Source organism: Mytilus galloprovincialis, chromosome 3 (assembly GCF_965363235.1).
Source record: "Mytilus galloprovincialis chromosome 3, xbMytGall1.hap1.1, whole genome shotgun sequence".
Classification (NCBI taxonomy): Eukaryota; Metazoa; Mollusca; class Bivalvia; order Mytilida; family Mytilidae; genus Mytilus; species Mytilus galloprovincialis.
Window position 1 is genome coordinate 82,844,372 of NC_134840.1, and position 15,874 is coordinate 82,860,245.

Consider the following 15,874-nt stretch of genomic DNA (forward strand, 5'->3'; position numbering starts at 1 on the left):
TGCTGCTCTCTACAACAACCTGTACAAGTTTGTATCTCTGCACTTTATGGTAACGTTAACCCGTTTAAGTTGTTTCTATCTGCATTCTATGACAACCTGTACAAGTGTATGTCTGCACTATATGACAACATGTAAAAGTTTGTATCTCTGCACTCTATGGCAACCTGTACAAATTTGAATCATTGCTCTCTATGGCAACATGTACAAGTTTGTATCTTGGCACCCAATGTCACACTTTAAACCAAATATAGTTAGCATAGTGCTATAATAAAAGAAGTTCTAATTAAACATACTGACCAATGAACCATCGAATGAGGTCAAGGTCAGATTAACCCTGCCAGACAACTTATACCCCATGCAAGAATTCCATACACCAAATATTAAAGCTGAGCTATTGTTTAAGGTATCTGAAACAAATGAGGAATGTGTCCATGGGACACACATGATGTCACTGCTTGTATAAAATGTTATATAAGAACATAACTCAAGAACAGTTAAAGTGATGCCACCCAATTTCAAACTTGATCTGTGTGATTAATAAACTCATCATTGATACCAGTATTGAAATTATATATTTACGGCAGACGCGTGTTTCGTCTACAAAAGACTTATCAGTGACGCTTGATTAAAAAATGTTAAAAAGGCTAAATAAAGTACGAAGTTGAAGAGCATTGACGACCAAAAATTCCTAAAAGTTTTGCCAAATACAGCTTAGGTAATGTGATATACATGTAAGCATGGAATTTGTGTAGTGTAAGTTTCAAAACATTTGGTTGAGGCAAAAAATGAAAGGTTAAAGTTACAGAACGGATGAAAAATACAGCAATTTTTCCTTAGGTAAAGGGGCATAACTCTAGAACTGTAAATATGACAGCACCAAAATTCATATCATTTGTTTGAGGCAAATTAAAGTTAGAGAACAGAAAACTATTGTGGGACGTACATACCGATGTACAGACAGACAAGCTTTAAACTTAATGTCCCCTCCTCCACTGCAGGGGCATAAACAGGCAACCATGCAAACTTAACATATGTATACCATGCCAGACAAACACAAAAATTTTATAATATTTTCATTCCATGGTGACCCTATAATTGCTTATACACCTAGTACATGTATCACAGAAACTTGACACTGCCCAATGAACCAGAAGATGGATACCTTACAATCCTTCCATTTACCATAAATAGTTGACCTAGACTACTTTCAGTATCTGAGATACGGACTTGAACAAGAAATACATAGAAAACGTATTTCATGCACAGATCCATGAAATGTCATTATGAGGTCTAGGTCTGGTGAACCCTATCTAACAAACATGTAAACCTTACAAGCAACCTAAATACCCACTATAGCTATTCTAATACAAATGTACCAAGGATTTATATGAATCATTACTTTTACTCTGTAAGTGATTTGGGACTTTCCTTTTTGAATTTTCCTCGGAGTTCAGTATTTTTGTGTTTTTACTTTTTTCATAACAAGTAAGTATTTCACCTAAGAAATAAACCAAAAATATTTCAAGCAGTCACTGAATCTTGATCATAATCAACCATAATCAACCTTGAAAATGAGGTAAGGTCAATGAACATATGACAGATGGAAACTTTGTAACACATAAAGGTATCTGCATAATAGAAAGCATCAAGATGTTCATCCTTCTGAAATGTGGCCTCTTGGACGGAGTGATATAAGAAGTTCTACTGTTCAACACAGAAAGGCAGTAAGAATATGTACCAAGAATTACTTGCATGTACATTTTACATTGTACATCCACATTTTTTAAACTCTGGTGGAAACATTTGTGGTTGTCTCATTGGCAACCATACATGTATATACTACATCTCCTTATTTTTTTAAATAGGCCACTTGGCCACTTAATCCCCTATACAATGTACCTGTATATGTCAGCATTTTGGTTTAATTCCAAGATACAATAAGACCACAAAATGTAAATACAGATATCTTTATGATATAAATTTATATTGAACCACAATCAGACTTTACATACATGTAGAATAAAACAAGACTTTTATGCAAAACAACAGCAGAAGCATATATAATGTATGTTAGCTGTAATTATATAATTAAAATTTAGTGTAACTGTGTAAAGAATTTTGTTTTCTTATTCATTTATCATGTTAATAAAGAATTAGCTTTTTTAATATAGAATGAAAATGTCTAGTTTTATCAATACACAAAAAGTACATTTGTGTACACTATCTGATAGGCTAATCAGTTTATTGTTAAAACTTGAGACTGTCAATACGATCTTGTTCTGCCAAAACTGACCAGTTCGGTGAATGTGCATCACTTGCCAACCAATTAAAGTCATCTACATCATCCCAATTATTTTTACTTTTGTCCAGTCCGGATTCTTTATAATGTTTATCCAGATTATTATAATGCAGATTGTAAGGTGCAAAATAAACATTTGAGCAATCTTCAATAATTGCTCTACTAGTAACATGAAGATAAAATTTTGAATGTTCTGTGCTGTGTGTCCTTAATTGCTGGCATGCTATAACAAATAAACAGTTTTTACAATCGGAAACAAATATAGAGCTTGAAACCGGACCACAAAATACTTTGCAATTGTTCAAATTTTTTATATGGACAGTTGAAGGTGCTCCAAATAGTTTAATACTACAGTTTGTTAATCTTGCTAGCGAAACATCTTTCTGGTTTATTTCATCATCTGTCTTCATTAATGTAACATCCTGACTATCCACAAATTTGCAGTCAGCTAAATCAACCTGGAGATCTACAACAGGTTTGGAATCTGCTTTACCGTTGCTTATATCACCTAACACGTTTGATTCTGTATTTGTTTGTTCACTCTTTTTCTTTGACCTAAATGCAAACTTTTTCTTCGGTACCAGCTGATCACGCTTCTCCTGAATTTGCTGTTGGAGATTACCAATGGTTTCTTGTGCTTGTCTTATTTCATACTTAGGTAAGAAAATTGTTGAATCTGCAAGATATTTTTGTAATTTCATGACATTTTTCGACATCTGATCTAACTGTGTTGTTGTTTCTAGTTTGTTTTCAGGTTTACAGTTATTAATTCCACTTTCAATCATTTCTTTCTCTTTTGAAAATGTTTCTGTGAATATTTTGACATTTTCTTGAACAGACCTGGAAGAATCCTTTTCATCATTTCTGCGCTGGATCTCTGATTGTCTTTCCTTCTCACGCTTAGACAGCCTGTCCGTCATCTCGTTCATTTTGTCTTCCATTTTCACACAAAGTTTGTATATTTTTAACGATTACCGGGAATGTCAAGATCTCACATGTTGAGTCATTGTAAACAACCGCTTACGTTGTTGGAAATAAAAAGGGGTTTGTGTTTAGAACTTGAAACAACATTAATTTTCAAATAAGCTAATTAATGTTTGAGTTAATGAGATAATTATACTTTTTTTAAAAGTATGTGTATATTTATTTTATTTTCTTTAAAATGCTCTAAGCGGCTTTTTATGAAGTCACAGTGACCAATTCAAAAGATTCTAGAGCAACATACAACAACGAACCATAATTTCTACTGGACTCTCCAAAAAAGATAAAAAAAAAAAAAATAGTGCTCAAATCTTAATGTATCCAGTGTTGTTTTTAATTTCCTCTGTTTTGCCTGTGACTTTCTGTCCTGTATTCCATCCTCTGATTGCCATAAGGCTGAAGTCAGTAAAAGCTATGTATGCTAACCGTTCACCTGTTAAATTAAACATACAAGCCGGCAAAACTTGTGCATTTATATGTTACACGAAGTGTTTCTTCTTCTTCTTCTTCTTCTTTAATTACAGAAAACCATCAACATTTTGAAGATTACATTCTGGCGCATGGTTGATTGAGGTTGTTTTTTAAAATTAATATTTTTCTTTATTTTTAAGCTTTACAATTTTTATTGAACTTTTAATTTTTACGTTTTTTTATTTTCTTTTTTTAAAATTAAGATAAAAACAATAGGTACATTAAGTTTAAGTGAGAACATGTTTTAAGGAGTACTTCATGGGTAAGTGCATCCTTAACGTTGTCTGTAAAAGTTTTGTTTGAAATTTCAGGTGGTAATTTATTCCAGTCTTTGATTGTTTGGCTGAAGAATGAGAATTTAAAACTGTCTTTATTGCATTGGAGCTGTCTGAATGTTAATTGATGAGTAGATCTTGTTTTGGACTGGCTTTTTATAAGAATATCTTGAGATGGTATAATGCAATTTCGTTATTTATTACTTTGTGGAACATTTGTAATCTGCTTAATATTTGATGGCGGTAGTGCCGTCGGAGTGCCCTACAGAGAACCACCGACCTTCGTATAAGTAGATATATGTGGAATTTACGTATTTACATGTATATCTCCACCACAAGTTTTGAAATTTTGTATGAATAAAGGAAACAATCTTTTACTAAAAAGTTATTTGTATTAAAAATGTGCAGGTTGTTTTCGTGTTGTATTTCTTAGGCTGTTTAAAACATACCGAACTGGAAGTCATGATTCGCAATATTGATTTTTTATTTAAGAATTGAATGCTTCTTTTTGTATCTTCATTGGGGTGTAAAAGCGTTGACCGAAGTACATTTTGTATGAAGCGCGGAAGCGCTTCATTCTAAAAATGTGCGCACGGTCAACGCTTTTACAACCCTATGAAGTTACAAAAAGAAGCATTCAATACTTATAATTACATTTTTTTAGCTATGATCATGAAAACACGAATTTTATAATTCTTTTATTTAATTCACCTGTGCACTTTATTGTAGGACCACGTGTTATCATGAATGAAAAGTTTTATTGAGTAATGCAATTGCTTAAAGAATAACACGTGATGTGCAGTTAGCCAATCAGAATGAAGTATTATAATGAAACATACATCTAATGTAATTATTCAAGTTTATTCATCAAAGTTTACAATATGGCTTATGCGGTCTGTGTATACAATTATAAATTACCTTCTATTGTGATGAAATGTTATGTTTTGTAATTTCCTGTGTCAAAAAAAGACTTAACACGAAAGGAAACACAGTGGACCATCGTGCATATCTGCAAACTAAGATCTATCATCGATCAATGTCTAATATGTTTATACAACAAACTACGTAAGAGGAGGTGAGATCTGAGTTCGAGATGACAGGGTCGCTTTTAAAGTGAGTCGAAATTTCTAAGGTAAAAGAAGACTGTATTTTTTATACACTTATCAGAATCATAAATCCTTCCCACGCCTGGTAAACCATCTAATCTCAACCAAATGGTTGAGACGGAAAAAAGTATTCTGGCACTTCCTGTTGAGCTTTTCTGGTTCAAATTATCCAAAATAAACATAGGGTAGGCCGACTTTTCGTCAATTTTCTGAAAATCAATGCGTTTTTTGTAAAATAGGAGAATGTCATGCCATAGATAATTGAATTAGGGTTTCTCTCGTGTATAACATGGACCAATATGATTTAAAAGTGACATCGGAATGACTTTTCTCCAGGAGGTAAATGTGGCCAGTGCAGTCAGCTACTGATAAAATGACAGTGATATCATTGATAAACTAACGTATATATCAGTGAATTAGTATTTTTCTAAAACCTTAGAAATATAAAATTACAGTTTGTTCTTTTTCTTTACTTATATAATTGCATTAAGCGAAATATGCTATTAAGCATGTCATGTTGAGATTTTCTGGTATCGGTTGAGATGATTCTGGAACAATGTTGAGATCTTCTGGTGAATGAAACTTTTAACTATAGCTTAGTATCAATTACATATACAGCCGTCAAAACGTTCCAACTGACATTTAAATCTTGTCTGTAGTTATGACAGCAGCTTCTAAAGAGACCTTTAATTGGTTGTAATAGAGTCTAAATAGTAAACAACTGTCTGTGTGTTTTTTAAAGTATTAAAGTTCTAGCGCTGGAGATTAATAGTCTAGCGTTTGAGATGCAGTTTTGCACAGGAACTATAAAGTCAATAATGGTGTAATTGACATCTCTAAAAGCTAGAATTTATTCCTACATCGCTTATCTTGACATCTCAATAGCTAGCTTTTAGATATCTACATCGCTATACTTTACATTTGCAGTGCTGGTGTTAACATCAACATATATAACACAGAACTTGGTTTTAAAAATCGTTAGCATGGGACAATTTGCATCCCCTGCGCTATATTTACATAATCAGTGCTTAACTGTGAATCTTCAACACTAGACCTTTATTCTGACAGCCTCATATCGTGGTATGGGGTTCCTTCTTTATAAAGAATACATAGACGTGACGCAGGAATGGGTCTCTTTTTCATTGTCAAATTATATCAACGGGTAGCAATTTCACCAAAGTAAATGTCAGTGGGTCAGTTATTTTCTATAACGTTTTTTCTATGTTTAAAATCAACATGAACAGGAGTAAAACTGCCGCGAAAGATTGTAGTATTGATGTTTGAATGAGTCATTAACGCCCATTGTCTAACTACATGCATATTCAAGACGAGTAAATGAAAATGTTGCACGAATATAAACCCTCCTATGTACTAGATTGACACTCCGTGTGTGCTTTTGAAATGAAATTGATATACACGTTCACTTGTATTTGTGTACTTCTGATGAGTTGCCTTTTTCAACTGATTTTTTTTATTCGTTCTTATGTTGTACTGTTATTCCAATGTCCCAGGATAGGGGAGGGTTGGGATCCCGCTATAACATGTTTAACCCCACCACATTATGTATGTATGTGCCTGTCCTAAGTTAGGACCATGTATTTCAGTGGTTGTCGTTTGTTTATGTGTTACATATTTGTTTTCGTTCATTTTTTATTTAGATAAATAAGGCCGTAAGTTTTCTCGCTACAATTGTTTTACATTGTCATTTTAGGGCCTTTTATAGCTGACATGCAGTATGGGGTTTATACCACATCTTCTTTTTTTATATATTTGCTCATGGCTGAAGGCCGTACGGTGACCTATAGTTGATAATTTCTGTGTCATTTTGTTCGCTTGTGGAGAGTTGTCTCATTGGCAATCATACCACATCTTCTTTTATATCTATATTTATAGTATACACAAGGTATTGTCCCGCAGTTAATATTTGTCCCTTTTTAAGAACACATTATTCTAAATCTAAGCCTAGAAGTGTTTACTTCTCACTTCAGCTGTGATCACACCGTACCGGACAGCACGAACGGACGACTAACGGATAAAAGAAAAGGGTTTCCGTTGACAAAATTGATATCCGTTGGGAGTCCGTTGATGAAGATACGGATTAAAAACGGAAACGGAACGGACACATACTGTAAAAAATGGACTCCTACCGGATGTACAACGGACACTTCATCCGTTGAATGTCCCTTAATTCAAAGTTTTGAACATGCTCAAAATTTTCCACCGGACAGAAAGGACATTGATGGATAAAACAGATGCTGAACGGACATAAAACGAAAACTAAGGGATGTTTAACTGACATGAACGGATTGAAAAAAGTTATCCGTTCGGCATCCGTTTGCGCTATCCAATAAGGTGTGACTGGTGCTTAAAACTCCGGTCACACCTCACCAGATAGCGCGAACGGACGCCGGACCGATAACTTTTTTTTTTAATTCGTTCATGTCCATAAGCCGCATGTTGTTATCCTTTAGACGTCGGTCGATATCTGTTTCACTTCGCTCAGTGTCGGACTGTCCGCTTTATCAGTCGTCGTCCGTTTTGTCCGATGGAAAAATTTGAGCATGTTTACAACTTTGAACGGACGTTCAACGGATGAAGTGTCCGGTAAGCGTCCGTTTTTTACAATACTCGTCCGTTATGTGTCCGTTTTGTATCCGTTATTTGTCTTATACTAAGGTATATAGGATTTTTTCTGAGACAAGTGCCTGTGGTATTTCACTAGACATCAAAAGTTCAATGTAGGATAAAAAACTTAATTCATATAGTTTTTTCACTAACCCCTCCCCCTCTTAACTTAATTTGAGAAAAATTGATTGACCAATAAGGATATATATAAAATCGATGTCAATGAATAAACATAACTTGCAGCAATTTTTGCCCCCCCCCCCCCCCACCCCCGAACTATTTTAATTAAGTTTTTTATCCTTCATTGATTTTTTTATGTTGTCCCTAATTGAAGGGCAGACACGACAATTACTGAACTAATAGATTGATGTTCTCCGTCCGTGGTAATTTTTCAAAAAAATCTATATATATATCTTTATTTCTCAACAAACCAAATTACAATGGTATAGAGATACACACAATAATTACATAGTTCATATGTACAAACATACAAAATTATACGAAAGCAAGAGGAGGTACATATCATATATTACGATATACATATTAAACTAAATGATATCAAGTACATGAATTACCCAGGAGAGCCTAAATGAATATTTACAAGTCTTATATATTTGCACAAGTTATTAAGATCAGAAAGATTTTTACTATTCATCAGTTCATTAAATTTCAATGCATTTGGTTGATTTCTATATTTTTTTCTCAAAAACTGTTTACGATCATCATTGAATACAGAACACATAAAAATATAATGAAATTCATCTCCGATGTCGCCAGAATTACAAAGTAAGCATTTTCTATTTTCTCTTGCAACGTTTTGCCATCTACCAGTCTCAATAGGAAATCTATGACTTCCTGTTCTCAATCTACATAATGTAATAATATTTCTATCATCTAAATTTTTTAAATAATATTCAAATTCATAGTTTTCTTTATACATACGGTAGTTTATAGCTTTTGGCGATTCTTGTACGTTAGTGTGCCATTTCTGTTTAAATTGATCAACAAGATTTTGTTTAACAATAGTATAAAGCCATGTATCGTTTACAAAATATTGGGTATCCCACACAAATGATAAACCAGATTCATCAAGAATGGATTTCACATGTTTCAGCCAAGTAATATCATTTTTATATTTATACAATGAGTACTTGTATAGTATTGCAGGAAGTTTTTCTTGTTTTCCAGACAACAATTTAGTCCAGTAGTTAATTATACGGAGTTTTATATCAATTTCCAAAGGATATATGCCCATTTCTCCGTATATCATGAAATTAGGTGTAGAATTTTTAACCTTAAGCAAAAGTTTGCAGAATTTCATATGAACCCTTTTTATAACCGAATTATTACCAAAACCCCAGACTTCACTCCCATAAATTAAAATAGGTTTAACAATCTTATCAAATAATTCAATTTGACATTCAATAGAAAGATGGTGCAATCTGCCTTTTTTGATAACGTCGTACATAGCACACATTGCTTTATTTGCTTGTGCTTTTTTAGCCTTTAAAAAACTTCCTGTTCTACTGAATAAGACACCTAGATAAGTAAACTCATTAACAATTTCTAGTACAATATCTTCATAATTAAATTTAATATTATTAGGTAGTCTACCTTTAGAGAAAATTACAATTTTACTTTTTTGTACATTCACTTTCAGTTTCCACAATTTACAGTATTCAGATAAAGTATCCAGTTGCTTTTGTAAGTCAATCTGAGACTCTGATAACAAGACTGTATCGTCTGCATATAATATAATAAAAAGTTTAAGATTACAATCTAGTTCAGTTTCTAATTCATCTGATAGAGATTTCAAACCATCTATGTTCTTTTCTATTAGAAAATCTTCTAGATCATTTACATATAAAGAAAAAAGTATAGGAGATAAATTTTCCCCTTGCCTAACACCAACATTACATGGGAAAAATTCAGAAAATTCATTACTATAACAAATTCTAGATTTTATGTTACTGTACATATTTTTAATAGTATTAAACATTTTACCATTCACAGAGTATTTAAGTAGTTTTGACCAAAGTCCTGCATGCCAAACAGTATCAAAGGCCTTTGCAAAATCAATAAAGGCACAATACAGTTTTTTCTTTTTCTGTTTTAACAGTTCAAATAATAGATAAAGTACAAAAATGCTATCGGTTGTAGAATATTTTTTCCTAAATCCAAACTGGTTTTCCTTGAGCAATAAGAAATTCTCTAAAAATGAGCTTACTCTAAGATTGAGTACTGAAGTAAAAAGTTTACCCAAGCAGCTTAAAATAGTGATGGGTCTATAATTTTGTGGATCACACTGATCTCCTTTATTCTTGTAAAAAGGTATAATATTTCCAATAAGCCAGGATTCTGGTACATTTCCCGAACTAAATATCACATTAAAAAGTTTAACATAAACAGGCATAAAAATATTACATGTAGACTTTATATATTCATTTATAATTAAATCATCACCATGCACATGCTTTTCCATTTTTTAGTTTTTTTATACATGTAAAAATTTCTACCTCAGTAATACTACTGTTAATAATTTCATTCAATTCTTGCAATTCTTCTGAAATAGGTATGTTTTCATCTTCAGAAGTTGAAGAATTAAGACTTTTAAAAAATTCGTAAAGAACATCAACAGAAATATTAGCTGTTTTTACCCCTCTGTTTGTATTCAAGATCTTCCAAAATTCCTTTGCGTTGCTGTTTTTTAATGTGTTCATCTTCTGTCTGATTTCTTTTTTATGTTTTTTTATGGATCTATCTAGTTGTCTCTTATAATCTCTCTCTGAGTTTTTCATTTGTTTTCGATTATTTTCCGTCTTAATGGATTTATACCTTCTTTTTGCGATACGGAAACATTTTCTTGTTTTCCAGCATTCTTTGTTAAACCATGGCTTGAGTACCTTTTTATCGAAGTGTTTGTTTCCCCCCTTGTAATGAGATCCCAATAGTTTTTCTGCTGATTCTAGAATGATAGCGTTTACCTGTTCAACCACTTTGTCTATGTTTTCTTTAGCTAGTATGCTAGTTTCTAGCATGTTCAACTCTGATTCTAATTCGCTTAGCTTATTTCTGTCAATGCTCTCAACGAATTCGTTTTCTTTTTCAGTATTCCATTTATTTATCTTTTTTACATTTTGATCAGCGCATGTTTCTACGTTTATATTTTTATCTATAGCACAAGTTTGTTTAAATAACATAGTCAACGATAAAGGCGAGTGAACATCAGAGTATAATGACGAAAAATCATGAACAAGCATTTCATTAATACAGTATAACAATGGATATGTACAAATAAAATAATCGACAACACTTGACTGTCTACACGTAAACATGCCTTCTTTATCGCCATTTACTCTACCATTCAATATAAATAAATTATTATTTTTACACATATCAAGTAATTGGTTACCATATGAATTTTTTGTTACATCTTTACTACATCTCTTACGTAACATGTTAAACTGATTTAAACAACTAGCATAATCTACAACAATATTATCGGAATTATCATGATGACTTTCTGAAATTTCAAAAAAATCTGAATCAGTACTGGTTCTACTGTTAAAATCACCTGTGAGCAGGATATATTTATAATTCAGAGAAAAATTTAGAAATTCCTGCTCAAGATCGTTAATAGCATCTTGAGTTTTGTATATAGAGTTTTCGGGCGGAATATAAATACAGCCAATTAAAACATCTTCCTCAGTACCAAAAATTTCTGAAGATATTTTTAACCAAAGCACCAATTTACTTTCTGTTTCAATAAGATGTACTTGTTTTTCATATTTTTCTTTATAACCAAAAGCTATGCCACCAGATTTTACTTTTGACTTAGTTTTTCTATTTTGCATAATAAATTTATAACCCGGTATATCTATCACATCAAAGTCATCTGTTTTTGATTCAGATAAACAAATAAAATCATGCTTATTAATAAGTTCAACAAATTCCGGATATTGCATCCTATTTTTTAAACCACAACAGTTTAATGATAACACATTACATATAACTTCGTTGAAATCGGAGGTTGTGCATTTTCTACATCCATCTTGATAGATACCCATGTCGTGGACTTGATACATAATTGTTCTGCTTAACTATGTTATAGGTAATTTAAAAACTTATGCAAATGGTGTTTTTAAAATAAAACACTTCGTAATAGAGAAGAACATTGTCATTTTATTTGTTTCTATTAACAAATTTTTTGTTACTATAGTAAACAATTCAGTAAGCATTTATCGCCTTCTATAACAAAGAGCTTCAATGCTTTTGTTCTATTTCAACCGTGGTGCGATCTTGGCCTAGTGTGACAGGGTCCGGGGTATAATATTAATGTTGCTGAATATTACCAAATATTAAGGATGTGCCCTGAATGCAGTTGTGAACAATCAATCTAAGTTATAATTATTTAAATACAACACGCGTGATTACACCAAGTTGGACGTCACTTATAGTACTTGCAAAGCAGTTTTAAAATCGAATCATATCTTGTTTTTGTGATCAGTATCATAATGACAAAAATAACAATTTTTGCTCACAAATAAATGATCACCACCTTTTAGAGTGAGAACTCATCCTGAAATAATGTGCACGAAAAAACAAACCTAGAGAAGGGGGTCCTGTTCGATTGTTTAGTTTTTATCAATTTTATTTCTTTATAAAGGTACGCATTTTCGGCATTGAACAATGTCTATAAGGAATCGAATTCTTCCAAATCATATTAATATTTATATATTATAAACTAATCTTATTTATACTTGAAAGGAATGCATTTTTCTATCGGAAATTCTTAAAATTGTATCTGTATTCAGATTTTAACTTACCACAGACAGAAAACATAAATCAAGTTAACCGTTAAAAAGGTTAACTCGAATAGTACCGCGCACTGATAAAGTTTCTTTGTTCATTTTTGGAAATAACCATATTTTTACAAATTTTGATTAGTTGAAATAAACTGTAGCATAGCTATTTTAATAGTTTTTATCTTTATATAATAATAATGCACGCGTGTTGGGTTGCCAGTCATATAGTTAATTTAAACTTTGAAACCTAAGTGCCAATGTTTTTAACAGTAATATATTTCATGACACAAAGTAACCAGAAAGTCTCAACATTGTGACAGAAAGACTCTACCAATACCTTTATATCTCAACCATTTAGAATTTTTCATTTCTGTGCTAAGACTAGGCTTGACAATCAAATAGTCTTGCAATTTACAGAAGCATTTATCGTAAAGCATTAAAAAAAAAAACACAAATAATTGACATATTTTCTTGCTAAATCATTAATATCATAGCAGTTCTATCGGATTCAAAGAAAGTAAACATGATAATCCGTAGGAGAAAAGTGATTGTGACTTCAATTTCAGATATTTTGAACCAAGAAGAGACACATTAGTTACAATTATCATTTATCTATGGCATGACATTCTCCTATTTTACAAAACAATCATTGATTTTCAGTAAATTGACGAAAAGTCGACCTACCCTATGTTTATTTTGGATATTTTGAACCAGAAAAGCTCAACAGGAAGTGCCAGAATACTTTTTACCGTCTCAACATTTGGTTGAGATTAGATGGTTTACTATGGCACGCCGTTATTATATTTATTCAATTTCGAGATATCTTATTTAGTTAAATAAGATATCTTATAAACTAATTGAGATATCTTAATAACAAAATGAGATATCTTATATATTAATTGAGATATCTGATTTATTAAATAAGATATCTTATTACTATACTATATATAAAAATATTAATTTTCGCGAACCATTTAGGTCACGGAAATTCCAAAATATGGCATCAGTAAGGAGAGTTGTGCAAATAATGTGAATACACAGAACCCCCATCCAAATTATCTCCAGCTAAAAGTATTCATCTTTTTCTATTTTATATGTACTAACAATGTTCCATTTTTCTATAATTTCGATTAAAATATTCCAAAATCTGAGTAATATGTTGAACCCGCAATAAAAATAGATGGCCTCAATCACGTGGTTTCAATGATTTAATAGCAACGCAAAAAATTCCATTAATCATGTTGTACTTTGTTACCAATCGGAACTACTCGGCCTTTCTGGTTGCACGAAGTGAATAGCCGAGTAGTTCCGATTGACGATTGTTACATAAGCCGAATCACACATACGATCTTTGCGCTCAAATGTAGTTCTTGGTGAAGTATACAGGTAACTTCGTTTACGAAAATTTATACACACTTTTTCATTAACATATTATCAGACTTTTGCATATTCACGTTTTTTTATGCTGAACTGTAGTCGAATTCAATTCTATACATTTTTTTTTACGTGAAGCAGTAGGAGTAAGAATATTTGTTCGCGCCAATTTAAGCAGTTTCATCACGAAGAACAAAATTATTTATTGTTATTTTCGTGAAATTTTAGTCATATAGTTTATCAATTAGAGAATTTTTTGTAAGTATTACTTATTCATGTTAAGGTTCTACTGATGTGCTTCTCTAGACCTTTTTGACGGTCCGTTTTATCCCATTTATATCTCAATACTATCACAGGAGGTTGAAATCCTATCAATGAGGGTCTATAAATATGTCAACTCGACTATCACAGTAGAGCTTCTCTCGAGCTTAACCTCCTGTGATACTATCTCCGATGACAGAAATGTCAACTCGACCTATTCGTGTCGAAAGTGAAAATCCATCTATTTGATGAAATAATTTTTTCTTCAACGGTTCATGCATTATTTTTGTATTATTTGATAACCAATCACATTCACGTTGCATGTTTGCATGAAAATGGTTATGTATTGGTGAATTGTAAGGGCGATGCAACATGCGACTAATGCGAGGTCAGTGCGCGATCACGTGACATTATTATTTGTAAACAAACATGCTCCCCGTGTAACACGTGTCTGGATTATCCTTTCAAAGTGTTGTGAATTTTTCAATCACTATTTTATGATATATTTCTTTTTGTTTTTAGGTTTGCATATTAGTAGTCCAAGTGAATTAGACATAGTTCTGAGTCGTGTGTGTGTTTTTTTTTTATTGAATTAGAAGGTAAGTCTACATAAGTTATATTTAACTTAAGTTTAAAAAGATGACTCCACTTTCACTCTATATTTAAAACCCGCATACTAATTTAAACAGCATTTGCTCTGCTTGAATGTTAATTTGCCCCTTCCCCGTCATTTCCCAGTGATGGATCCAGGAATTTTCATATGTGGGGGCCCACTGACTGACCTAAGAGGGGGCCCGCTCCAGTCGCGCTTCAGTGATTCCTTATATAAGCAACCAAATTTTTTCCCAAAAAGGGGGGGCCAGGCCCCCCTCTAAATCCGCCTCTGTTTCCCTTTTAAATTTGCGCAAAAGTCATACTTTCAGTCCATTTCGTTAACGGCTGATTTGTGATTTTACCATCTTAACTGCAATTTTCATATTGAACACATTTGACCATTCAGTATGAGTTCCCAAGTTTTTGACTTATATGAAGGAGGCTTTAGGTCATGTTTTCCTAAACACCTTATTGCTATTTGTCTGTCTGGATTGTTATACCCATAAAATCAGATAGTGATGAATATGCAAGTTTTCAACAATCCCAGAAAATACACCTTATTGCTATTTAGTCCAATCTGGCAAAACCAGTCACATGTAAAACTTCCTGTTTGGGTCATGCGGCTGAAAATAGAGGTTTTTCAGTAGAGAGCTGAGGGAGGAAAAACTTTAGAAAGCGATTATCAAGAAACTTTAATATAGTATGATCCACTTTTTTCGAAATTAAATTGAAGTAAAAATTATTTTGTTTTAAGTATTTACGGTAAGTTAAAAGGGTTTTCATTAAAAAGTATTGTGCATGGTGAATTGTTTCAACGGCCCCCAGATAGCTTCAACTGGATGAAAAAGTTGTGTAATGTTAGAACTTATCCGGTATGGAATAAATAGCGATTAGGTGTATTGACATCCACGGAAAAAAATAGGAAGTAAGGTGCATGTACACATGTATCTCCCCTTTAGGTTTTGATAAATATTGGATATGACATTAAGAAGTTATAAAACTGTATTCTTTGAATATGTTTCTAGCGTAACATGCACGCTTACTACTGCTTTTTATCAGATATTTTATAACTTATGTCTTAAA

At 32.4% G+C, this 15,874-nt stretch overlaps 1 protein-coding gene across 1 annotated transcript; it reads right to left on the minus strand.

Moving 5' to 3' along the window:
- Positions 1-1,951: 1,951 nt before the first annotated feature.
- On the minus strand, positions 1,952-3,313 carry LOC143069145 (tubulin-specific chaperone C-like). Its single transcript, XM_076243629.1, has one exon. The coding sequence runs from the start codon at positions 3,238-3,240 to the stop codon at positions 2,248-2,250; it is 993 nt and encodes a 330-aa protein (XP_076099744.1). The 5' UTR covers positions 3,241-3,313; the 3' UTR covers positions 1,952-2,247.
- Positions 3,314-15,874: the final 12,561 nt, after the last annotated feature.